Genomic DNA, 24,777 nt, shown 5'->3' with positions numbered 1-24,777 from the left:
TTGTTTATCTCCTTGCTATGGCCATGCATGCTGGACTTGGCTGGAAGAGGAAACTTAAGTGACAGAGCACTTGTAGTATGTCAGGCTAACTGAGGTATAGGGATGAATGTGTGAATAAAGGATTGTTATCTTTATGTTTAATGCAAAAACATGACTTGTTCCATTTTCAAAGATCATCATCTATCCAAAAACCAAGGCAGGATTATTTTGGTCCAGAAAAAATGACATGGTGGTGTGGTGTTCTGTCAGGAAAAGCTCACAGAGTGCAGAATCTCTCAACTGCTTGCTAAAAGCAAGTGCATGTCTATTTTTAGGCCCACAACCTATGCCACTGATGCTTTCCTGAGTGTAGCTTCGGTGTAACTTTTGAGGACTCAAGAAATATGGATTAAGCAGTATTTTTAACAGATGGTAGTTACCTTAAAGTTGTTTACAAGGGCTTGATGTTTGTAGACTGATAGATCTGTCAAAGCCTAAAAAACATGAACAATGTCACGGTTGGCTTCAGATGAAAATAAGGCTAGTATGAAACTGACAGAAAGCTCTTACATTTTGAAACATATGTTTGCAGCTGCATTTACTTTCAGCTCTGCAGATTTGTTGAACTCTACTTTCAGTTACCAAATGGCATGTTTGGTCACTACATTACCCAGCCAAAGAACAAATATCCTTCCCGCATTAGTCCGTATAATAGCAAATCTCAAAGGATTTGCTAAAGCGCTCAGGATCAAAAAGCCATTATTGGTAATTAGCAAGAGCAGCTGGCACGGCATGGCAAACTGGCAAAGACCTTGAAGCCTGTTAATGGAAATCCATTTCCTACATTTATTGTGGAAAAGGCACCTGTTAGTCTCCATGAAGAAATCTATAAGGATGATATTGAATTTTGGTATTCTGTAATACAGTAGGTGTCCCGCGCGTTTGAGCTTGAACTTGTATCTTCTTGTAAGAACCAACTACAAAACTTTAGTTTTAGATGAGACTTACAGTGTCTATTTTGTTGCATTATATTGTCTTTTATGACATAATTAAAAGTAGGTGGATGACATTTTGCTGCAAAATCTATCCATCTTAGTTTTTAGTCTTAATTGTGAGGCATATTGTATTTGTGTATGAAATGAGTGCTTCAGAAAGAGTTAATAGGTCAGTGTAATGTTGAGGGACCAACATTGATCGCTGCATTGGTCTGATCTGTTGAGTTTTAGCCATAGATGGTACTTTGGACAGTGTACCTACGTTGAGATTAGCTAGTTTTAAGATGTGAATATCTCTTCAACCACTGCATTTAAGTTCATCAGGTAAATTGTCAACTTTTTGAGGGTGTGTGCTCCTTTAGAGAGTTTTCCCCTTTCCTAGTTTAATCCTTATGAAATAACACTCACTTGAGGGGGAAAGAAAACGCCTCTGGAAACAGTGAATAGCTTTGTACTACTCTCACTTTTCACCGGTTTTCTCATCTTGATCCTTTTGAGTACAAAAATGTCAGCAATCGCAGAATAAAGAGCCAGTCAGATAACTACTTATACTTAAACTCTTTTGCATGCTGAAATGAAGGTGAGATATCCGTCACACTTTTTGTAATGTAATGCATCCACAGGCTACTTAAATTCGTTTTTAGCCAGTAAGTCTTATCTTCAAGCTTTGCAACTGTGAAGACTTGTAGGGGAAGTGTTATGGGCTCATGTTCAGGGATGGGGGCCTCCAGGAGGAAATACCTTAGCCTGCTCCAAATGCTCTCCCAAAGAAATGGCATTCTCCCCTCTTAAAAGCAGCTCTACAGCTTAGGGAGGCATTCTGAATTGAACTACATTCTTGCTTTGTAGCCTTTTAACAAGCAAAGACGTCACACTAACTTCAGTATAAAGCTGTGGCCTGAAATGACTGACATCAACAGAGAAAGATCGAGATGAACAGAAATACTGTCGGCCAGAGAGCGATCTGTTATCACAGATGACATCATGCTTCAGAGGAAGAACATCTGTGCCTTGTGCCTGAGCAGAAACTGTAAACGTATCATCTCTGTTTGCTGCATGTTACTAAATCCTCTAATCTCTTTGAGACACTCCTCTACCACTTGTGAATTTTTTTTTCTTGCCAATATCACAAGGCATGCTGAGTATCTGTTTCGCAAAGGCTGTTGAGATCCTCTTTCAAGCCTCTTCCACAGGCTGTCATGTGGGCTGCCTGTGACTGTCCTAGTTAGTCAGGCTTTGCAGTGATGTCAGGGTCCCTAGTGCTGGATGCAAGGCCAGGGAAAATTCTCCAGTAATTACAGCCCTCGCCCAGTACCAGGCCTTAATGTCACTGCCCCCCCCCCCCCTTCTTGGCCTGATGGATTCGGGGTTTTCCTCCCAACTGTCACTGACAACTGACCGTGTCCTCACGCTGAAGTGCTTCCATCCGCTGTCCACAGTGCAGCTAGTTAACAGACAGGCAGGAGAGGAGGCACGATAACAGTGAGATGTGACTAATGGGCACTGAGTATCAGAGTTAGACATGTCCATCAGAGATGCTTTATTATACTAAAATGATTCAGTTACACTTTTGTGCACGAGAACTGTATTATCAGTCTGTGTAGGGTTGAGTGTTGATGGCATCTTCCATCGGCCCATGATGGAAGGGTCCAGACCAACACTGGAGTGCACCCTGGTTACCAAAAGTGCAACAACAATGACATCATCTTCCATTGCCATGTTTTAGCATGGACATTTTCATGTGCTGATTCTTTGGGCATTGCCCAACCCTACTGTGTATCAGTCTCACCTTGTGAAATCATCTTCTGACTTGTATAGACATCTGTTAACAAAAACTGTCAGTCTAAAATCAATGTCTCTGAGTCATTTAAAGATTGTTTAAGAGATTTGAGGACATTAAAGGCAGGTGTTTCATGAAATATGGAAAGAATGCAGATTTAAGTCTCACATTTTTGGATCTTCTTTTAAAATAATCCAAGCTTCTTGGCTCTTAAGGTTGGGATTCAATAGCATTTTATCAAACCTCACTCAAGTTTATTGTGTGATGTAGCATCAGTGTTTGCATCTGTGTAGCCACTGCCAGTTAGTTACAGACAGCTTTATTGTTGCCATTGGTTGAAGCCAGTGTCGTGTACAGTGAGGGACCTTTTTGTGTTGTTTAGTGGTCCCTTATTAGTCCTGGAAGTTGGTATGCTGGGCACAAAGCCCCTCTAAAACAAATCATTCCATCCAGAGCCACTTAGGAGAATAATACACTCAATAGCGCACCACTTCCGTGGCTGGCATAGTCATGGGAGGCAACAAAAGCCCAAGGGTGGTGATTTAGTGAGAATCTGATCCTGGAGCATATGGCCCCAGTCAGTCCCAGAACAGGCCAGCAGGCAGACATGAAGCATTTGGTAGGATGGCCTGGGATGAGGTCTCTATCTTCTCTTAACTTTCCAAAAGCCACCTCCCCTCCGGTGACAGAACACATGGCCCGGATTGGTGAAATAGTTGGTTTCTAATGATAGACGGGTAATAGCTGGTGTCAGGGAATCTCACGAAAGATTGTCAAAAATTTAATGTATGGTTGGGATCTTGTCGTGAGCTGTTGCAGACTTTCATGACTGAGAGTTAGAGATGTACGAATACCATTTTTTTCCTTACCGATTCCAAGATTGAAGTTTGTCTATAAGATGATACCAGATTATACCAGTTCATTTAAAATACAGTATATTTTAACAGCTGTATGTAGGGCTACATTGTTCATTGAAATATTGTCGAAATTGCAGTCTGGCCAAATGCAATATCCCAATCGCAGGAACTGCATTTTTTTTTTATAAAAGTAAAATGTGTGATGAAACAGCTTTATAATGCATTACTGAAAGGCTGCCGAAATGCCCTGGCCAACAAATATTGATTTCAAGATGTAGGAAAACGTTTGTTTGGTAGAGACCCCAACAAATGTCACATAATCAAGATTTTGATAGGTCATTGCAGTGAAAATGAAAATTCTGACGTGAAAACAACCATTCCCACTTATTGTTAATCATAACGCAGTCCTAAAGTTTGTCAAAATAATTGCAACATGAGTTGCCATATCTCGCAGCCCTAGCTGTATACTACAAACTCTGTAACTCTGTAAGTAACACCGAAGCTTATATTTGCTACTCGTGCAGTAAATAATCTATTTTACCTAAATGCAGGTGTATGACAGGCGGCTTGAAAAGTACCATGATCCCGTTTCGAATAAATATATTATGTGGTATTGGATCGGTCCACATACTCACTCAGTACGTTTCCATGCACACTTAAGTTGAGCTACAGTCATATCTCAATTAGGCCATTTAATTAGACTACTGCCATTGTCCCAGTAAACAAGCACCATGGGAGAGTCGATTTATTGACGGAAGTATGTCTGACTACACCACCGTAGGTGGCGATATGCACCGTTTCAGCTAGTTGCTACTGGACCTTCATCCGGTTGACCTATTATGTCACGTACCAAACAAGTTAGGAAGTAGCAAATGGGCTGCACAGTGAACAGTGAAAACATGGATGACTTTCCGGCGCTGTACATTACAAAATTATATTGCATTAATACCTTCGTCGTTGTCTTCTTCTTTTGTTTTTCCCGGCTTCCGACTACTGATTTATGCCATGGACTGTATTATCTGGGTGTGTTAGTCTGACTTTTAGAAATTCGGACTAACATAAAAACATCTTGTTGTCTGCGCAGTGAGGGTGAACTTGATCAGACTTTAAGTGTAGCTCTCTAGTTTTTTTCAGTTTTCTGTTTTTGAGTGAAGGTTAATTGTTCTTTTGTATCTTGTCCATGCATGCTTAAACAGCCTGCTCTTTTCAGCTTCTTGGCCTTTTGCCCGAGCCAATGCATTGTGCCTTGTAAAATCCGTCATCTGGCCCATGCAACCCCCACATCTTATTGCCTCCATTCTTGCCTTAAGTTTGATCTTTACTACGTATGCGTCCCACATCTTTGTGTCGAAGGAGTACATAAAGCTTGAGATTTGCACAAGATGACTCACAGGTAGCTTTTCCTTATACGAAGGGTCATAAAGCAGACTCTGCATCACATATGATTGGTTTTCAGCTTGCAGAAAGTCTTCATAAATGAGTACATCCTGCTGTTTTAAAGTAGCTCTTTCACAAGACTATGTCATATGATTCAGTTTTCTGCTTAAAGTTCACTCCCACTCCCCCAAGTCTCTGGATGGGTCTGCACTCAGCTGCCTCGTTACAGGAAATCAATTTAAGCCCAGCTCGCAGTTTGGAGTGACCATCAAGCTAACCTTAGCACACAGGGCAGACCAAGGCAAATCGATGAACAGCATCCAGCGGGCGTAAACAGCTTTGGCTCTTGTACTTTGTCTTGGCAGAATTTTTGAATTTTTTTTTTTGAAAAGGCTACAGGCCTGCAGATACAACTGCTGGTTGGCTCCATTTATACATGCAGCAAAAATCATCTTTTTTATAAATTTTTTTGTGTATGATAAGTCAATTTCCTGACACATTTTTGTTTCTGTATTTTGTTTCCTTTACAGTCGTTACCCATTTCAACAGCATCAGCATAATATGTTTAAGCTGCTTGTTTTGTTTCCTCATCCGCACTTTGTATTTGTTATTGTCTTTGTTCTAGTTATTGTTGTCAATATGCAGCTAACCCTGACCTTGTGACTGTCTAGTAGAAGTGCTATTCTGATATTGTCACTTACCCAAAATGATTTCTAAATTCAGCAAAAACCTCCATGAGAAAAACACAGACCTAACCAGTCTAGGTCAAATGTACCGTCACTTTGTTGGTGGTTCATGGTAGTTTCTGATTTACACTATCGAATGCTCTGCCTCGCTTTATGATCAGCCACAGCTCTGGCACAGCAGTTTTTGTTTCATTAGCTGCCTGTTCATCCCACTGTGCTGCAGAACGACATCAGTCACCCCTTCTAATCTGATAATGTCTGCTACAGTAACTCTCACTGTTGTGACTACATACAGGCAAACAATATGCTTCAGTTTGTTTATATTTGCTTTGCCTGACTTTCTGATTCTTTTTTTTTTGTTTACTGTCCTTGTGGTGACATGCAGGTTTAACCTGCATGAATTATTTGTACTTGGGAGTATTTATGTTTCACTCTAACAACTAACTGCTGAGATCTTCTTAAATATATTGCTGATAGACTCTTCAATGAAGGCCATTGTGCCCACCGGTCACTTCACTCTCCCTTTCTGCTGATTCCCAATCAGAATCCATGCTGTTTTTCAGCTGACCTAAGGTAACTTGTTAGGCAACAAGTACGCCATTGTTGATCCTTTCTCTTTCTTCCTCAGTTGGTGGACTTTGATGCCCACCACTCAGTGACTCAGTGAACCCCTCCTAATGAGACTGGGGACTGTCTCATTGCAGTGCTAGTGTCCATTCACCCATAGAGGCAACACAGGACAGTGACAACAGCTGCTGGCACACCAGCTAAACATCTTGGCCCTGTCAACAGTCTAATTTCACAGCAGAAAATTCTCACCAAAAATCCACTCACCCGATGCAGTTTTAGCTTCACATCTCGATCTTGTAAAACCTAACTATATTTGATAAAGCTAAAAGCTTCATTACCTCAGGATTACACCCAGTTGGTGTTAAGCCAATCCAGGCCTATATAAGCTAAGCCTGCTTGTCCATAAAATGACCAGTTAGCTGCTCTTAAACGTGCTATAAGTAGTTCTTAACTAACTATGAAATGGTCTCAATTTGATACTGATGCCTCTATATGACCTACATAAGCAAATGGGACCCTTAAACAGGGCTATTGGGGAAAAGCAGTTTGTAAGATTTTGATTTTTGATTAAGATCTTGTGACATGGGTTAATACTTCAAAATGTCTTTGCAGTTGTTGCTATGTTGCAGGAACATGAGCTGAATTCTATTTTCCATATAGAGTCAAATTAAGTCTCATGAGCATTGCCTAATTTCTGCTCATTTCCACATAGTATATATCTGTGTGAACCCTGATAAGCATCACCCTATAACATAATTTTGTATCAAAAGGACTATTGTATGCTGATGTGATGCTAACTTGTCATCTTGTGTTTTTCCAGGAGGCTTCTCAGTGGTGTTTCTGGCCCGTACGCACAGCGGTGTCCGCTGTGCTCTTAAAAGGATGTACGTCAACAACGTCCCAGATCTAAATGTCTACAAGAGAGAGATCACTATCATGGTGAGAGCAGCATTACAGTGTTGGGTTGCAATAGAGACGTTATCTCTCAACTCAACTTATGTTTTCCTGCTTGTCTTTATTGCAAGAACTTTAATTTCAGTTTGCTTGTTCATTGCCATTAGTTTTGATTTACACAAACACTGATCATGAAACAGGAAATTAAGATCTGTTATTACCTGTGCTTCATAGTGCAGCTGTAGGTTGTGGTAATGTCTGATTGGAAGCCTTTACTGAGGAGGAAATTTGCATGAGAACTGAACACAGCTTATCAGAGTTAAAAATAAGAGCATTAGCTTATCATTTTGCTGTTCTGTTGCGGTGTCAAACCAATTTTTGGTTGTAGCTACATTTCCCTCCAATCCTTCCCTGGCTACAAAACACAGTTCTCTCACTTTTTCTGCACTGAGGGCATAATTTTCACTTGAAGGCACTGTGCTCATTCTCTAAAACTTTCATGCGGGCATTCTCAGTCTTCAGGTTTTTAATTTAAGCACATAATTCCTGTTTTAAATGGGACACAAGCCCCCATAAAGGTGCCTGTTCTCATAAAGCAGGGTGCATATAAATGGGTTCATTCCTTACCCATCCTTTTTCCTGCATTTCCTGTCTGGCAAGAGCAAAAGGCTTTTGGCTGCTTGCTGGGTGACATTGTATTAATGCACCTGGTCCATTGACAGATACTTTTGATCTATCACACAGAGCTGGCACTCACATGATTACAGCAGATAATTCAAGGTGTTTAATGTCATTCAAAGTTAAATATTCTCATGTATTCTTTAATCTACCAGACATGTAGGAACCTTGACAACAGCAGATGTCTTGTCTTGAACGTGCGACCCCAGTGTGTCAGTGAAGAGCTCACTCTGAGCTGTTAGGCCAGCTTTGTGTGTCTGTTCATTGCCTCATCATCAGCTATGTAATGCTAATACACACATACACACACACACAGACACGCACACACACACACACACACACACACACACACACACACACACATATACATACACACATATACACACACACACACACACACACACACACACACACACACACACACACACACACACACACAGCTGACCTTAAGCATTGACACAGTCCTGGCCTGTTGGGACATTGCCTTAGGTGTGTCGGTTTCCACAACACACAGCAGTCTGTCTTCTCACCCTGGTATTTAACAACCAACAAACACAATCACTGATGCTTTAATCCAGCAAATGAATCAAGTGAAGAAAGATTAGTGGAGTTAAGGGATCGGCATGGTGTAAGAACATAAAAGAATACAAAAAGCGTTCTTACTGCACATAGAAGTTTGACTACAAAGACTAGACTGAATTCAGCTGAATGTTGAACGTTTTGTGTTGTGTCCTCTGATCACCAGCAGTTGTTTTCTTTGGTCTTATACAAATTAGATGTGGTTTCTATATATTTAGACTGCTTATACTATGATAAAATCAGCAGGTGTAAACACAGTTAATGGGGACTCAGGAGTAGCTTGTTTATGAGATAGAATTCAAATTTGCATTCAAAGTTGGATATGATGTTGTGTTTTTTTTCCCTTAAAGAAAAAAAAATCTAATTTAGTTGTCAGCAACTTTATCTGTAATTTATCAAACATGATTGGTTTGTCTGCCTCTTTAATGCAGTTTACATTCTTTGTGTACCACTTATAAAGACATGAATACAGAGCAGAGCATTATCTCAGACGGATTTTAAATTGTACATTGAGTAGCAGTGTCCCACTGCTGAACAGATATAGCAGAAACACTCCACAAGTCCAAACATGAATACTCATCAGCACTTACCGAAAGGGGGGGAAGTGTGTTTACTCAATCCACATATATCCTTTGTAATCGCCTTAGTACCTTCCTTGGTTTTTTCATGAGGTTTGTTTAGAAGGAGCAGTGTCCATAACATTTACATTTTGGAGATACACATCTGTCATAATTTGTAGGATTTTCATTTCTTCCTGATGAATACTTGCGTATTTCCCTGTCCTGATCATTTCCATCTTTTTATCCTGTATGTAGAAGGAGCTGTCAGGCCATAAGAACATCGTTGGATACTTGGACTCCACAATCAACGCAGTGTCGGACAGCGTCTGGGAGGTCCTGATCCTCATGGAATACTGTAAAGGTACAGCCTCTGAAAACATGTTAGCACTACGTTTTATACTCGCAGTTCAGCTTCATTCAAGTTGAGGTAAAACTAGAGGAATGGTTTCAACTCATTAATGTTTTTTCTTGGAAATCTGACTTGTGTTCTGATAAGTTTTTGGTCCTTGGTCTTCATATTATATTGAATCTTTTAGAAACGGCAGCATGTATGCCTTAAAAAGTCAGCTTTGTACTGCCCATTGGGTTATTAATACATTTTAGCATTCACCAGCTTTCTGCATTTAGTTTACTGGGATAGAGAGTTAAACTAGCTCATGGAGAAAAGTCTTCATAGTTATATTTTTTAATTTATCTAATAGTTAAATGCTTTGTTGCTTTCTCTGTCCTCTTTGTGGCCTCTCTATTGATTGTGGCAGCTCGCTGGCTCAGCACTGCTTTTTGAAAGGCTATTTTGAGCGGTTTTGCCCTTAATGGGCAAGTTTACATCCAAACATTACTCTGGTTGCTGACAATAATCAGTTAGACAGAGCCTGTACATGGAACATGGTACATTTAGCTTACTTTGAAACAGATTAATACATTTTAGCATTCACCAGCTTTCATTGATCCTGTTCACATTCTGATGACTGTATGATAAAAGCAGAAGATATTGTCGTGTAATGAAACTATACATGCATTTCCCTTTTTGAATGTTAGTGGCTTATTGTTATGGGAACACAAAAACATGACCTCAGTTGCCTTATACTGATAATAGCAAAATATCTAAGGCATTTAGATGCTGTTGGCTATATTGTAAATATTGAGTTTTAATCAGGTCAAGTTCAGCTTCAGGGTGTAAGCATACTTTCTCCGTTGGAAAATTTGGTTTGTATGAGTCAAAACATAAAACAAGCTGGCTGATATTGGTTTCCCAGTTTGAACTGATGACCCATGTTGAGTCTTAAGCTGACCTTCCGCCCTTCTTGTGCAGCGGGTCAGGTGGTGAAGCAGATGAACCAGCGGTTGAATGTGGGCTTCAGTGAGTCTGAGGTCCTCCACATCTTCTGTGACGCCTGTGAGGCAGTGGCCCGCCTGCACCAATGCAAGACACCCATCATCCACAGAGACCTCAAGGTGAAGAGAGCATTGAGTAACTATGCACATAAACACAGTGGTAATAGGTTGTACACATTAATTCTGGTAGTGCTATCTAGTTGCTACATTCACTGTACTTGACACCCAGCAGGTCTGAAAGGTCTCACAAAAGGAAAAAACAATATTCCTGCAACAGAAGCGGTAAAAGAATAACTTGGGAGTTACCGTGAGCGGTTAAAGGAAAGTGTTTCACCTACAGACTTCCTCAACAGAAACCCCTAAAAAACCCTGCACTGTTTGACAAGTCGTGAAGCGTGGTACTCTGCACAAAATCAACAGCAGTGGATTTCTAAAGATGTCAACAAAATCAATAGAAGGAACTCGTGGATTGAATAGTTATTTATTACATATAATGTCAAATAATGTTCATAAACTTAAGTGCTATGAAACTGCTTCGTCAGCAGAAGAAAGAATGCTTTGGTTTCACTTAACTGCTCGTTCTAACTCCTCTGCTTCCTCTTACGCTCCCCTGCTTCCTTTGCCAGCTTGTTCTCTTATTTCCTCTCCTTCTTGTCTGTTACCCCCCTGTTTAGTTGCTCATCCACCTCAATTTCCCTTTTTTGTTTTCCACCTACTCCTGCCAGAGCACCAAGTGTTCCTTTTGTACAGGCCCCAGTAGATGGTACATCTTGAAATTCCTCACTAACTTTCAGCTAACTTGATTTTTAGAATAGTTATTCAGGGGTGGCTACGAGCCAGATTTACCCTCATTTTGCTGATGCTTGGAGGCTGTGGCAAGTTCCCACCCTGGATGAATTCTCCTCAGTGCCCCTTCAGTGGGCCGCTGCACTCTGTCCAGTTGGACAAGCCTCTAAACAGTGCGGTCCCTTCAGCTCCACAGGCCCGTCCTCTGTTCGCTGTCTGTATCTATCTGTTCAGCCTACATGGCTTACATAACATTGCAGGGACACAAAAGACCACGGAGGCCCAGTCACGCATTGCCAGGGGAAGTGAGAGTGCAAAAAAGCCCCTTAACCCTGAGCTGTCAACAGTATTGAGACACTCTGTGTTGCTTTCATTAGCTCATTTTTTCAGTTTACAGTTTAAAATCTTTTTCTCCTAGTCTTCTACAAATGCCTTACTGGCTTTACATTTGACATCGTATGCCCTTGTTGCACTGCCAGCCTCATCTTTGCCTCTTCGTCTTTCTTTGCTACTTGTTTCCCATCTTTCCTCCACCTGCCTTAATTTCTTTTCATTTACTCAATTATTCTTCACACCCTTCTTTGCTGTTTTTGTGTTGTTCCTTGGGCTTGTAATCTGTCTGCTTTGTTTTTAGATAATAGTTGTGTTTTAGAGACTGAGGGCTGAATCTCAAAAAAGGAAACCTGTCTCATAACATACAAATAAGAACAGATCTGTTTTCAGGCTGACATTGAAATTTGCCTTCTGTCGACCAGGAAACAGACTATGATGAGACTCCTGCGGCAGAATTACTGTAATGAGGGGCTTGTCTCACTACACCATCACTGTGTATTAAATCAGTTCTGTGTGTGGGTGTGGGATTTGTGCGGGGTTTTTTTCTCCAGGAGACTTTATCCAGTAATTGTCATCCATACCCATTACGATGTGATTAGGGATGCGTTTTGGCTTGGTTGTTTATTTGTTCATCCGTCTGCAACAACTATTTCAGAGTCACAGCTGATCTGATCTTGATGGAATGACACAACCAAGTCTAGCTTTTGCTGAATTAAACAGGATGCAGATTGTCCATCGGAATCAGCTTGGTCATTGTCAGACCAGTCATTATGTGGAAAAGCTTAAGGGAAACCCTGTAACATGACAAATAAAATAGCAGTAGCAATTGACACCTGAAGATGTTGACTTTTTTTTTTTTTGGACAAATAAAGCTGGTGAGGTTCTGCTGGCATGAAGAGTAACATGTTTGCAGCTTTAGTTGTAAGTTGATGATGGTGTTATCTCCCATACCTATGGGTTGTGCGAGTTTGACTGCAAATTCAGATCCAAACATGCTGGGGTTGCATTTCTGTCTTCTGACAATCGCTGACGCTGTGTTTTAAATCTACCAGTCAAGACAAAGTTACATTCAGCTGCATCTGTCATTGCCTATACTCTATGTTGTCGGAGGATGTGGAGTTTGAATTAGTGTCAATGCAGTGATTATGGTATATTTTCCTTCTGTTTTCCTTTTCATTAAAAACTAAAACCTGTGTCTGTTCTTTACCAGGTTGAAAACCTTCTTCTCAACGACCAGGGAAATTATGTGCTGTGTGACTTCGGCAGTGCCACTCACAAGGTTTTGCTGCCACATAAAGATGGAGTGGCTGCCGTGGAGGACGAGATTAAGAAGTACGTTTTTTCCATCAGTGAAAGACATGTTCTGCATGTTACTCAATACAGTAGTTGGTAAAACAATAACACCTGCTACTTCTGTGTTCTGGCCTTTGCAACAACAATATTGATTTTGTAAGTTGACACTGTCAAACCATTGCCAAAAAGACCAGCATATGATGGGCCCTTTGCACCACAGGAACTTTGTGATAAATCCAGTTCCGTTTTTAAAAACTCAGGAACATTACCAGCATTTTGTTCCTTCCCCCAAAAAAGTCCCTGCTACTGAGATACAGTACATACTACATAACATTGGCCCTGGATCAGGGCACTACTGAACGTTGCTGATTAGTCAAGCTAATTACTCAAGGTTGTTACAACATTGATTGCGTAATTTCTTTCAATTTCATTAACATTTTAACAGTCCACAAAAAGAGTAAGGGCAAAAAGGGGGACATTTTTTGTATTTAGAAATTAAGTTTAACTTTATTTGACAATTGTTTAATGCAGTTACTTCTAAAAGCTTAAAAATAACTCGAAAGCACTCAGCAGATCTCTCTTTTTATCAACATCAGTCCAAATGTCACATTTTCACGAGAGAAAATTCCAAAGAAAAATATGGCTGTCTTAAATTTGCAAAGCTGTGGCCTTTTAATTGGTCTAATTTTTCTCATCTTCACAGCTCTTCAAGTGCAGTAGAAATGCAAAAAGGAAACTACAAAAAGGACGTGAAGTTTCTAACTTAGTTCTCAGGTCTCCTCAGTTCCTGGGACTTAGTAAAAATGACCTTCAAAATAGTAGATGTATTTGAGGGAAAGTTGTTACCTTTGACATAACAGGGGAGTCTTATATGATTGGACATCCCAGGCCAACAAACCAACCTGAAGTAATCGCACTCAGACCACCACCATAAGCCTTCACACTCCACACGCCAAATCACAGCAGTCCAGTCAGATCTGGCCTGTTAACTTTTCCAACATTTATAGCTGCAATAAAGTGCAATGTGTGGTGCTTATCTGTAGTATATGACTGTGTGTAAACTCACCTTTGTAACACTGGCCATACAGAAACCATCAGCCCTCTGAACTGTGGTGACTCAGACCTGTCTTTGCATTTGCATAGCTCAGCTGTGTTTATTCCAAACACATCCAGCTGCTTTGATTATTATCAGAAAGGCTCTGAATAGAAAACAAAATGAAAATGTTTGGCGGCAACTGTACTGTTTTGCTTTACCGCTCACTTCACTGCTCTCATTCAGTCATTTTTGGCCGCAGCAGGCAGCTAAACACTCTACTGTACACTACCTGCTCAGCAGCAAACAGCAGCCAGACACAGTGACGAACTAGCTGGTAAGCACAGGGAAGCATTTATCTTTATCTCCAGATATTTCCCTCAGGAGTTAGACCAAAAACAGAGGTAAAATAGAGTGAATATTAGGCTTACATTCATCAGGCGGACACAAACGCAACCCTGACTGAATGATAATGTTGCTCCATAACTGCTGTTTGTGTAAATAAACAAGTGTTTGCTGACAAGTTTGCCATATTAACTTGTGAGCTGATGATATGTCATGTTTTGTCTATAACCTGCTTTGGCTTCCCCCATTGGCTAAAAACAAATCAGTTACAAGTACCTTAAAACTGTGCGTAAGTACAGTACTTGAGTAAAAGTACCAGATCCCTCTAACCTCTGATGCTTAGTCATTTGAACATTGACCTGCCAATGACAGCTTACTGTTGTTGTGTCTCACAGGTACACGACCGTTTCATATCGATCGCCGGAGATGATTAACTTGTATGCAGGGAAAGCCATCACCACTAAGGCTGATATCTGGGTAAGGTCCTACTTTTTGTGTGTGTACAGTATCTGTGCGTGTGTGTGTGTGTGTGTGTGTGTGTGTGTGTGTGTGTGTGTGTGTGTGTGTGTCTGTGTGTGTGTGTGTGTGTGTGTGTGTGTGTGTGTGTTGCACCCTGCAGAGCTGGTTTGTCCTGGCAGTGTCTGGGTGTCACTCTGCCCTGACAGGTTCCTCCTCTCTTTTTCTGTCTCTCTGTCTCTCTCTCGCTCTCTCGCTCTCCGTTTCTTTTCTGGCTTGCCCCAGGCTATTTGCCTCGACCAGCTCTCCAACAGTGTTTTTCCCTCATAAAACATTAAGCAACATCATTGACAACAAACCAAGGGCTCCTCCTCATCCTATTTCTCTCTCCCTGCTTGTCCTTTTCTATTTTCCCTCTGGTTGAGATAATTAGGCCCAGTTGAGAAGCTTGATAAGCTTGTGTGAAATAGGCCTTGGCTGTTTTAAAGGTGTGAGGTAGAGAGGCAGGAACAAGGCCTTGGACAGCAGCCATTTTGAGGCGCAGTGTAAATTGATGCACTAAAACCCTGTGAGTTAAAACAGTCGGCATATAAAGATGTGGCTGTTGATGGGACATACTGTGCACTTCATACATATCAATGTGTAACCTTCTCTAGGACTTTTCCGCATTCTGGTAATTGAACATTTAGACACGACCTAAAAAGACAAGTATTGCTGAAATGATCACTTGATGCTTCTATTAATAAGTGCATATGAGCATACTGTATGTAAACTAGTGCAAATTAAAATACAAATGAAATTACAGACAGAAAAATCATTGTCTAAATCATGATTGTTTAGGTCAATATTGAACTTATTATTGAAAAAAATTATATATATATACAATTATATATACTGTATATATGTGTGTATGTTATATATATTTATATATATATATACACACACGCATACACACCTTTATAAAATGTACTGTATAATAATATAGAATAAAATGAATATAAAGACCTTCTTATTATATGTTTATTATAATGTTGTTTTTTATATGGTATGTGGATTAGGGTTTGAGAAAGGACTTCTGAAATGCGACTCTCCCTTTTTGGTCACTTTAAGCAACTGGCTTGACCAGATTTTTGCAAATGACTGCTCACTTGACAGTAGTGAGCTGATTTAAACATACCACAGCTTGGCTGAGAGTGAAGCTTTTGGCTTTTAGGGAGGAGTGAAAGTGCACCGCTGTAAAGGAGAGGGGTGCGCTTGACAATTGACAAAATGAGCGCACAACCGCTAAACAGAAAGCTGCCCAATAATCGTTATTATATCGATTATCTTGCTTTCATAATCATTTTAATCCAAAATGTAGTTTTCAAGGAAGTACAAATGGATATGTTTTTACAATTATGGTTATATACAGTTGTGATACTAGTTTAAGGAATTGAGTATAGAAAACATCCATGTCTGCTGGTAAATTGTGACTTTTAATAAGTGTCTACCTGCCGGCCACTGAAACCGGTCTCACATGTGTGTACATTAACAGAACACACAGAAGCTTTAAACAGGCCTCTGGTTGTAGGAAGACAACTACTATGGGACGTTCAACAAAAACACCAACTTCCTGTAGACTACCCCCTGCATTCTCACTTCCTGTTCTATTTTAGCCACACGTTTTTAACTCGGCTATTTTATACATTGTGCCTCAGACAAATGTCAGATGCATTTATCCTTGCATTTCGGGGTTGTTTGTCTGATATCCTGACTGACCGGGATTAGGAGTTTAGTATCAAACTGGATTAGCTTGTTGAGTAGAGAACTGTGGAGAATATCTTTCTGCAGATTGCGGGTTTCAACACTGTCGCTAATTCCAAAGTCTCTTTCATCTCCAACTGCATCATCAACAAAAAGATGCTGGAGCCAAATATAGCTCCAACTGAATATATGATTTGGGAGCTGAGCATTTTTGCATGTGGATGTGTTTGGACAGCCATATTGCCAGGGGAACAGATTCCAGGCCTGTATTTAAAAGCAGCTTTTTAGCCACTGACATAAGGAACATTAATTCTTTGTTAAGCAGTCCCGTGTTACCCAGCTGGTACAGAAAGGCAACCACATTGCCAGAGCTGGGCTTCACTTCCCACCGGGATGGACTGTACTTGACATGTTTAGTGGTTGTAAAAGTCTGTATGTCATGCGTGTTTACGATATCTGTGATGAGTACAACAGATAATTCTCCCTCATGTCTTATGAAAAGCACATATTGTGTATATTGTCTCGAATCCTCTTCTTGTATCTTCTGGTGGTCATCTTAATGTTTTTTCCCTTCACATTAATTCAGATGTCAAATTCAGCAAACATGCAGTTAAAATTGGTCTGTAGTGGCTGTATCTTCATAGTCGGAAAGGGAAGTACCAAAATTCTGTCCAGAGTGGGGGTTAGATAATTACAAGAGCCGAGTATCAAAACCCAATGCTTTGTGAGTTCCAAATAGTATCTGTCTGTTGCAATGACCATCAAAAACGGTTAAGCATTCAATTTACATCAGAAGCGTCAGATTCATAGCCTTGTTTACTTAATTTTTTTTTTTTTTTAGGCAAAGTTCCTTTATAGCTTCTTTGTGTTGAGACCAAATCAAACTGATGCATTGAGGTCCAGTTAGGGGTGTGACAAAACATCAATACAGCAACATATCTTATCCCTTTCTCGTGTGATACGATTATCAATACACTAGTGACACATATATCTGTTTTTATTAGTATGTACAGGTTCTGTAACGCCCCTGAAAATCTGCCTTCTGGTCACTACTTTATTTCCTTTTGGTGTAAACTTCTATCAACTTAATTTACACAGATTGAAAGATTCCTCATTTTTTAAATTTTGTTTCGTTTTTTTTATTCAGTTAGACGGATATCATAATGTATTGTTCGATGATTGTCATGTAATGTATCGATATACATACAATGTATTGATATCACAGAATCGCTGTATCGTGACACTATCATTAACGTTGGAAACATATCCTGAATCGTATCATGTTGGGAGTTACTCTGTGACTCCCACCCCTAGCTTCAGTACAATATGGTACCGAAAATCAAGTGTTTATTTGGCACCGCATTGAAAATTTCAATCGATGCCCAGCCCTAAAAGTTACTTGGTTCAGTTGTTTTTCAACACTGTTTCTGTTCTCTCCACAGGCACTTGGATGCTTGTTGTACAAGCTGTGTTTCTTCGCACTTCCATTTGGGGAGAGTCAAGTTGCCATATGTGACGGAACCTTTATCGTTCCAGATAACTCCAAATTCTCCTTCAAGTTGCACTGTTTAATCAGTAAGTTTGTAACTTAACATGCATCAGTGTCACAATGTGTCTTCTGATGATATTGGAGTAATTGTGTACGACCTCAGAATAATTTACTATCACTATTTAAAATCAAAATCAGAAATGTATGTTAATGTATTATTTCCATTTTCTCTTTTAAACAGTATGTGTTCGTTCTGATAATTTGGGAGTTATTTGTCATGAGTGTTTAAGTACTGAACTAGTGCCTTTCTGCCATATTTTCAGTTTATAGTAGACAAAGGTAGAAAAGGCATGTTTGCGGTGGACACCTTCCTCCACATGATGTAACTTGAATGTAGGCATGGCTGTGTCAAATTATAGTTACTAACTCAATTACACAGAATGCAGCACAGAAGATTACCTGTTTGTGTTCACTCACATAGTGATCTGTAACGGACTTTAGTTTTGTTGTTGTGTTTTTACAATTTTAGCCTATTTGAACCACTCATAGACTGCCAGTCATGACAGCCTTGCTTCCCTCCCTAAATGTATCCTTTAGTGGAGCTTCCTTTTTTAAATGATTTGACCAGCAGCTCCACCAAGTGGCCAGAGAGAGAAGATGCAAATCAGCCTCAATAAATTTGCTGGTATTGTTCTGCATGCTGTTTAAAATTACCTCTCTGTCCTTTCCAGGATATATGCTCGAACCAGACCAGGAGAAGAGACCAGACATTTACCAAGTGTCCCACTTTGCCTTCAAATTAGCTGGAAAAGACTGTCCAGTGCAAAATCTCTTTGTAAGTCACTGAAATTACACGATTTGTGGCTGTAGCCTTTGTAGTCATTTGCTGTTTATCATAATTCTCCTGACCTTTTTCCAGAACTCTCCCATCCCTACGTCGCTCCCAGAGCCTCTCACAGCCAGTGAGGTCGCTGCTAAGAAAAGTATGACAAAAGCCAGGTAATGCTTACTGACGGAATCTGATTTTTCATCTTTTAGTTTAGTTTGCTTTAAAGAGTGATCACTGTTTGGTGGTGAATTTATCATATATCTAGGCAGAACAACACATTAGACATCAGGATGGCACATAGTGCAAACCTTGCTGTTCATAGATTTGGGTCAAGGGAAATCAAGTGACAACTTCGACTCCTCCCTTCCAGGATAACAGATTCTGTGGGACCGACGGAAACATCAATAGCTCCCAGACAGAGGCCAAAAGCGGCAAACAGTAACGTCCTGCCTCTCGCCACTGTCACCCCTGTCAAGATGACCGTGCCTTCAGCACCCGTCAGCAATGGCCAGAAAGGTTTGTTTGACATTAGTGAGATTGATAGCTTATATCTATACAAGTTTCTTGGACATGAAACTGGAACATAAAATTGCAAAATAACACTTACTGCATGTTAGCACATAAAAATAAAATAAAAGCTGTTTTACCACATGAAGATATAATTGAGCATGTATTGAAGAAATTGGTTTGCCCACATTGAAACAAACTTAAGCATTTTAAGTTAAATAAAGGCCTAATGTCCTTGCATTATACTCACTTGGACCATTTAAATGATACAAACACTACATAAAGAAACATTAGTATGGTATTAAGTTCAGGATGTATCACTCACTGCTATTTACAGGTGTCAAATAAAATCAAGTTTATCATAGATTGTGTTTTCGAGTAGTGTGCATTAACTTTGAATGTGACAATAGTGCAAACATTTGTGTACTATGTACATATACTTGTATACTTTCAGTTATTGAGTTTACTCATGTTAATTGCTGTGCTCATTGTGGTGTTCAAAAAAATTAGTTAAGAATAATAAATTAATCAATCTATACCACAAATCGCATAAGACCCTTAAGGGAAACTTTGATTTGTGGTCTCGGGCTTTATAAATAAGGCTTAACATGACTTGCCCTTTCCACTCAGCTCCCACCCCTGGCTCAGGGCAGCCATCCATTCAGGCCCAGCCCAGCAGTCAGCAACACCGAGTCCTGCAGCAGCTACAACCTGGTGACCTGCGTCTACAGCAGCTACAGCAGCAACAGCATCACCACCAACAACAACAACAAGCAGTGCAGCAACAACATATAAATGCACAGCAACTCCAATACCTCCAGGTACATCCACACATCATTGTACAACTGCTTTTGTAGTGGTTGAGTAATTCTTGAACCATGAGTAAGAGGAAATGTTAGATATTTAATCTCTTCACAACCGTCTTCAGTATCAACAGGCTGTGCAGCAGTCCCTCCAGCTTCAGCAGCAGCAGCAGGCCCTCCTCCAACAGCAGCAGCAGATGATGATGCAGCCAATGTATCAGCAGCAGGTTGCTCAGGCACAGGCTCAGGCTCAGTATGCAGCCATGGTAAGTTCTGTCAGAGGTCTGAACCTGGCACCAAGGCTACCAAGACTTGAATTAGATCCGCTGTCTGCGCGAAAATAGACATCCGACAAATGTAATGTGCTTTTGTTCGCATTCAAGCCCATTCAAGCCTTTGAGGATGCTTCTAAATCAAAATCATGACAGAATTTCAGAGCAGAAGACTTAACCAAAATCCAAAACTGCAATAAATAGTTTGAGCAAATGACAGCAAAGCACATGGAGACACAGCATGAAATAACACGGAGCTGAACATTTCATTTAATGTCAGAATGCCCTAAAATTGCTCTCTCTGTTCCAAACACTGGCAGCCAGTCCTCTTCAGTCGATTCGCTTCGTGTCTGTGCCAAGCAGCATTGGAAGCAGACGCTCAAACTTCCTACTGACTCAGTCCAAATATTCAGAAAACTAGTATTTACACAGCTACTGAATCAAACACACAAACACAGGTCCTCCAAATGCGTACTGTTAGGGCGGCGCAATTTTTAGTCTGTTTCCCACCAAACGCGTACCATCTGTTTTATTTCAGAGGCAATCTGGTCTGAGCGAAGCCACGAGGGGATCGAACAGAGGGTGAAATCGAGCAGTTTTCTCCTTGTTGCATCGTGACATATGAAGCAGTTCACAGGCAGGGGAAGAGAGCACCTCCAAAAATGATTGTTCTTATTCCCAAGATACCTGCTAACTGTTTAAAAGCAGCGTTTCCTCTGTGACATTTATCTGCTCCTTATTGTAGTGAGGAAGCTTTGCTAAGTGACTGCAAATTTGTAATATGGTGTGATGACATCAGATCAACTAATTGTACTTTAAAAGCGCAACGGTGGTGTGTGCAGAAGTGCTCAACAAATATTTGTTAAGAAGACATGGTAAAATGGAGCAGAGAATTAATCAACAATAGCAACATAAGAGCCTGATTAGAAGCATGAATTTATAGCCACAGGTAGCAAAAACCATGAAACACATGAGGAGGTTGATTTTGAGTTTTAGTAGGTTATTAATTTCTTTTCAGTTCTTTAAGAGAATTCACATAAAATGTTGTTCTTATATTCAAAGATCTGCACAGCACTGCTTTATTTATCTGAGCTTAAGTCCCTGGACAGTAGCGCTAGATGCTTTTGTAGATCCAAGCTTAAAACTATTCTTTGTTGTTTTTTAACGTGAATCCTCTAAGAAGAGGAAGCCTCTTTGATCTAATGAAAGTCAGATCATATCACATCTATCAGGGGGATATTATGTTTCTCTGGTGAATAACATGGTGAAGAAAGTGGACCATTTACCAGCAAGGGAGTCAGATATTATCTGAGGAGCTGGTGGAGACCAAACCACAGCTAAAGGAATGTGAATATTAGAATTCCAAGTGAATGCTCCAAATGAATGCTAATCTTGCTCTGCTTCTGCGTCTAGCTGTGAAAATATTATCCATGACAGCTGATGAGATGTTACGAATGTTTATCAGTCAGCTTGTCTTGGAGTTTGTGCCCCCCGAAAATCAATCAATGCAGCTTCTTAGTTGTCAGCCAGTGTTTGATCCTTATTACATTTGGAACTTAGCTCAGTTGTAGTGTTTGGTGTCCGACATGCTGTTTGACTTTCATTCCTTCATCCCTCCCCTCCACTGTGTCCCCAGCTTTCCAAATCCAGAACTGGTTTCTAACAACATTTCATCATCTTGTTGCCATCATTGTGCGCCATGATATCAAAGGTCCGTCCCTCATTCCCTTCCCCCTCTTCTCCCTCTCTTCCTTCCCTAACAGCTGCAACAGTACCAACAGGCTTTTGTCAGGCAGCAGCAGCAGCAGCAACAGCAGCAGCAGCAGCAGCATCATCATCAACAACATCAGCAGCAGCATCATCCCGCTCAGCAGCCTCTCCCCTATATGTCCTCCCCTCTTGAGTTCCAGATTCCACCAGGTTCCTATAACGTGACCACGCCCACTGCTGGAACTGGAGCTGTGCCTGCTCAGATGGGGGGACCATCACCTGTGGATCCCTCATACACTAACCCCAGGTAGCATCCCCCCTGAACTTTAAAAAAAAATCTCATTCTATATGGATGTAAATTCTTTACATTAATTAAAAATTTGTTATGATGCACGATTGACGCATGCACGTTATGACCCTCGGCCCGCTCCGTAGTTTAGGAAATCAGGAAGCGATGCAGCAGTAACGTTGTGGATGGCAAGCAGGACCAAACCTCCTTGAGCAGAAATTGATAAAGAAAATTGTTCTTGTCGAGAGAACCATCTGGCAGGGCTTTGAAGCTGAACTTGCCATTCAAAAACCAAGTTATTTGCATTTACTGTCGATGTGAACCAAGTTACCACCGGAGTACGTCGAATCTCAAATACCACTCCCTGGCCAAGCAAACAGCTGATGCAGAGAGCCCTCCTCCCTCTCGCCAAAGACAGACCACACTGTATAGTTTGCAACAGCGATAGCTAAATGGGTGGCTACAGCTTGCAGATCAGTTAACATTGTTTAGTTAACCTTTACAAGTGTAAAGTTGGACACTACATTGTGTCAGTATTACTAAGGAAGGTTACAGTCGGGTCAATATGTCCATCAGTTGTTGCTTGTTGGGCTTGAGTTTGCCATGTTATGCTTTCAGCATATTTTTTGAGCATGCAGTACCAATAACAGTTTATCGTTGTTATCTCCACAGTAGAAACCCGCTGCTTGCTTCAGACGGGATCACGCCATCCTCTCAGAGCTGCAACAGTACATTCAGCAACCCCCCCGACATGTCGGGCTGGAACCCTTTCGGAGAGGACAACTTCTCCAAGTTGACGGAGGAGGAGCTGCTCGACCGGGAATTTGACATGCTCAGAGCAAGCAAGTGACCTCTTCAATAGTTTTTGTGCAGAAACAGATTTATCTAATGATTTCTTGACATTGCAACATTGTTTTTATGCAACACATTTGTATTTGCCCAGAAGTCTGAATGGTTAAAATTTGAGGTCTCATAGCTGTAGATAATCTAAGTTTCTTCCCCTCTGTGATCTTCTACATACAGATAAGCCAGTGGAGAGAACAGCCAGTGTGGAAGCCGACCGAGCGCAGCTTGCTGCCTCCACTGCCAAGCCCCTCCCACCAGAGGACCTGTTCGGCTCAGTCCCATTTGTGGCCAGCGCAGGCAAGTCTTAGAGGAGTCTCTACCGTGAGGACCCAACACTGTGGAGCCACCTGCCCCCTCTCTGCCCTCTCCTGTTCCCCCTCCCCCTGTCCAGCTCTTCTGTTCCCACCTGACCTCCAGTTAGGAGCCTCTATGCTACACAGACCCCACAGTGGGCATTACAAACCAATGATCAGTCAGATTTTTCTTTCATTTCCCATTTGCAGGTGGCAGAGTAGTTGTGCTCCTGCTCTTCTTCGACTCACTTAGGAAGAAAAGCGTAAGCAGGAATAGCAGGCGCAGTGAATTAGTGAAAGCACTTTCTGAATTCACTGCAATCAGCCGTGGCTTTTAATACTAGGATTTCTAACTGCCCTGCTGCACCAAACCTTTATGCAAGTCAACTGAAACAAGTGTTGAGTCTAGCTAGGCACTAACTCTGCCATGGTTTGGGGTTACATTACATCCCTGTCTAGATCAAAATGGCTGGGGCAAGGTACTAACACATAGGGGTCTCACTATGTCAACTAGAGAAGCATATGCTCACGCTGAAGCGCTTTACTTTAAATTACAATTTCTGTTTCCGTGCATAGAAACAAGCAAAAACTTCCAACTCACTGTGTCCACCAATGAACACAGCTGGAGAAAATTCCATCGCCACTAAAAGCAATATGAACATAACAAGGCTGAAGTGATGAGCTGACACGTGGTTGGTACTAATTAGGGCTGAGTGATGTCAAATTTAACAACCATTTACACCACAGAATGTAGTTGTCCCTTAATAGTTTTACATGCAAAGGCTGTCTAATTAAAAGCTACAACTTTGAATCATAAACAAAAAGTTGTTGATTTCTCAAGGCTTCTTAATGCTTTTGAATTTTTAGAGTTGTAATATTTGAGAATAGAATTTCACACAGAATCCAGTCGCACTTCTCTAAATGAAGCTGCTTATTAGCTGTTGAGCCAGTGTTAACACTTTGTAGTGACACACATTGTAGTCGCAGCTTGTGTCCTAAAGATGGTTGACGTTGTATCAGACTGTTGGCCCCTTTGGTTATATTTAGATTTCATTCCAGAAGAAAAGAGTTCATTAATTAGTTGATGTAGCTTTTGGTTTGTGTCCAGTCCTTTTTATGCTTATCGTTAACTCTGCACCTTATTATTTCTCATGTTAATTAGTAGTACACACTTTAGAAATTCTACAACCAGGCTTGTGATATTTGGAGTTTCTGTTGAGCAGATGGTTATACATCCAACAAATCAGACCCATCTCTCCCTCTTGAGGCTTGTTCAGTACATTATTAGTCAAACTAGTGAGTCCTAAATATATAAAAACTAAAAATTCAGCTTTCGCATTATCTTTCACCCTGTCCACCGAATACCAATTCAATCCAAACATCGCTCAGCCCTGGTACGGATAAACTGGACTGGGAGAAAAAAAGGCGACACTTGAACTTCCAAACTTGTTGCTCTTTGT

General features: G+C 40.8%; 1 protein-coding gene across 2 annotated transcripts in view; it reads left to right on the top strand.

Moving 5' to 3' along the window:
• bmp2k (BMP2 inducible kinase) overlaps positions 1–24,777 on the top strand; it is a 46,779-nt gene that overhangs the window by 11,786 nt on the left and 10,216 nt on the right. Inside the window, exons 2-15 of one of the 2 annotated variants that reach the window (XM_084360940.1) lie at positions 7,065–7,183; positions 9,211–9,316; positions 10,268–10,410; positions 12,620–12,741; positions 14,476–14,557; positions 17,722–17,854; positions 18,500–18,603; positions 18,688–18,767; positions 18,968–19,113; positions 19,735–19,925; positions 20,033–20,173; positions 21,943–22,196; positions 22,854–23,020; positions 23,202–23,321. In XM_084360940.1, the coding sequence (XP_084217066.1) occupies positions 7,065–7,183; positions 9,211–9,316; positions 10,268–10,410; positions 12,620–12,741; positions 14,476–14,557; positions 17,722–17,854; positions 18,500–18,603; positions 18,688–18,767; positions 18,968–19,113; positions 19,735–19,925; positions 20,033–20,173; positions 21,943–22,196; positions 22,854–23,020; positions 23,202–23,321 (1,908 nt within the window). Of the gene's footprint in view, positions 1–7,064; positions 7,184–9,210; positions 9,317–10,267; positions 10,411–12,619; positions 12,742–14,475; positions 14,558–17,721; positions 17,855–18,499; positions 18,604–18,687; positions 18,768–18,967; positions 19,114–19,734; positions 19,926–20,032; positions 20,174–21,942; positions 22,197–22,850; positions 23,021–23,201; positions 23,322–24,777 lie in introns of both variants that reach the window. The other variant, XM_084360939.1, reaches the window with a different exon arrangement.

This window comes from Pagrus pagrus (genome assembly GCF_965226575.1).
Source record: "Pagrus pagrus genome assembly, chromosome: 8".
In the NCBI taxonomy this organism is placed as follows: Eukaryota; Metazoa; Chordata; class Actinopteri; order Spariformes; family Sparidae; genus Pagrus; species Pagrus pagrus.
This window is presented reverse-complemented; position numbering and strand designations above follow the sequence as displayed.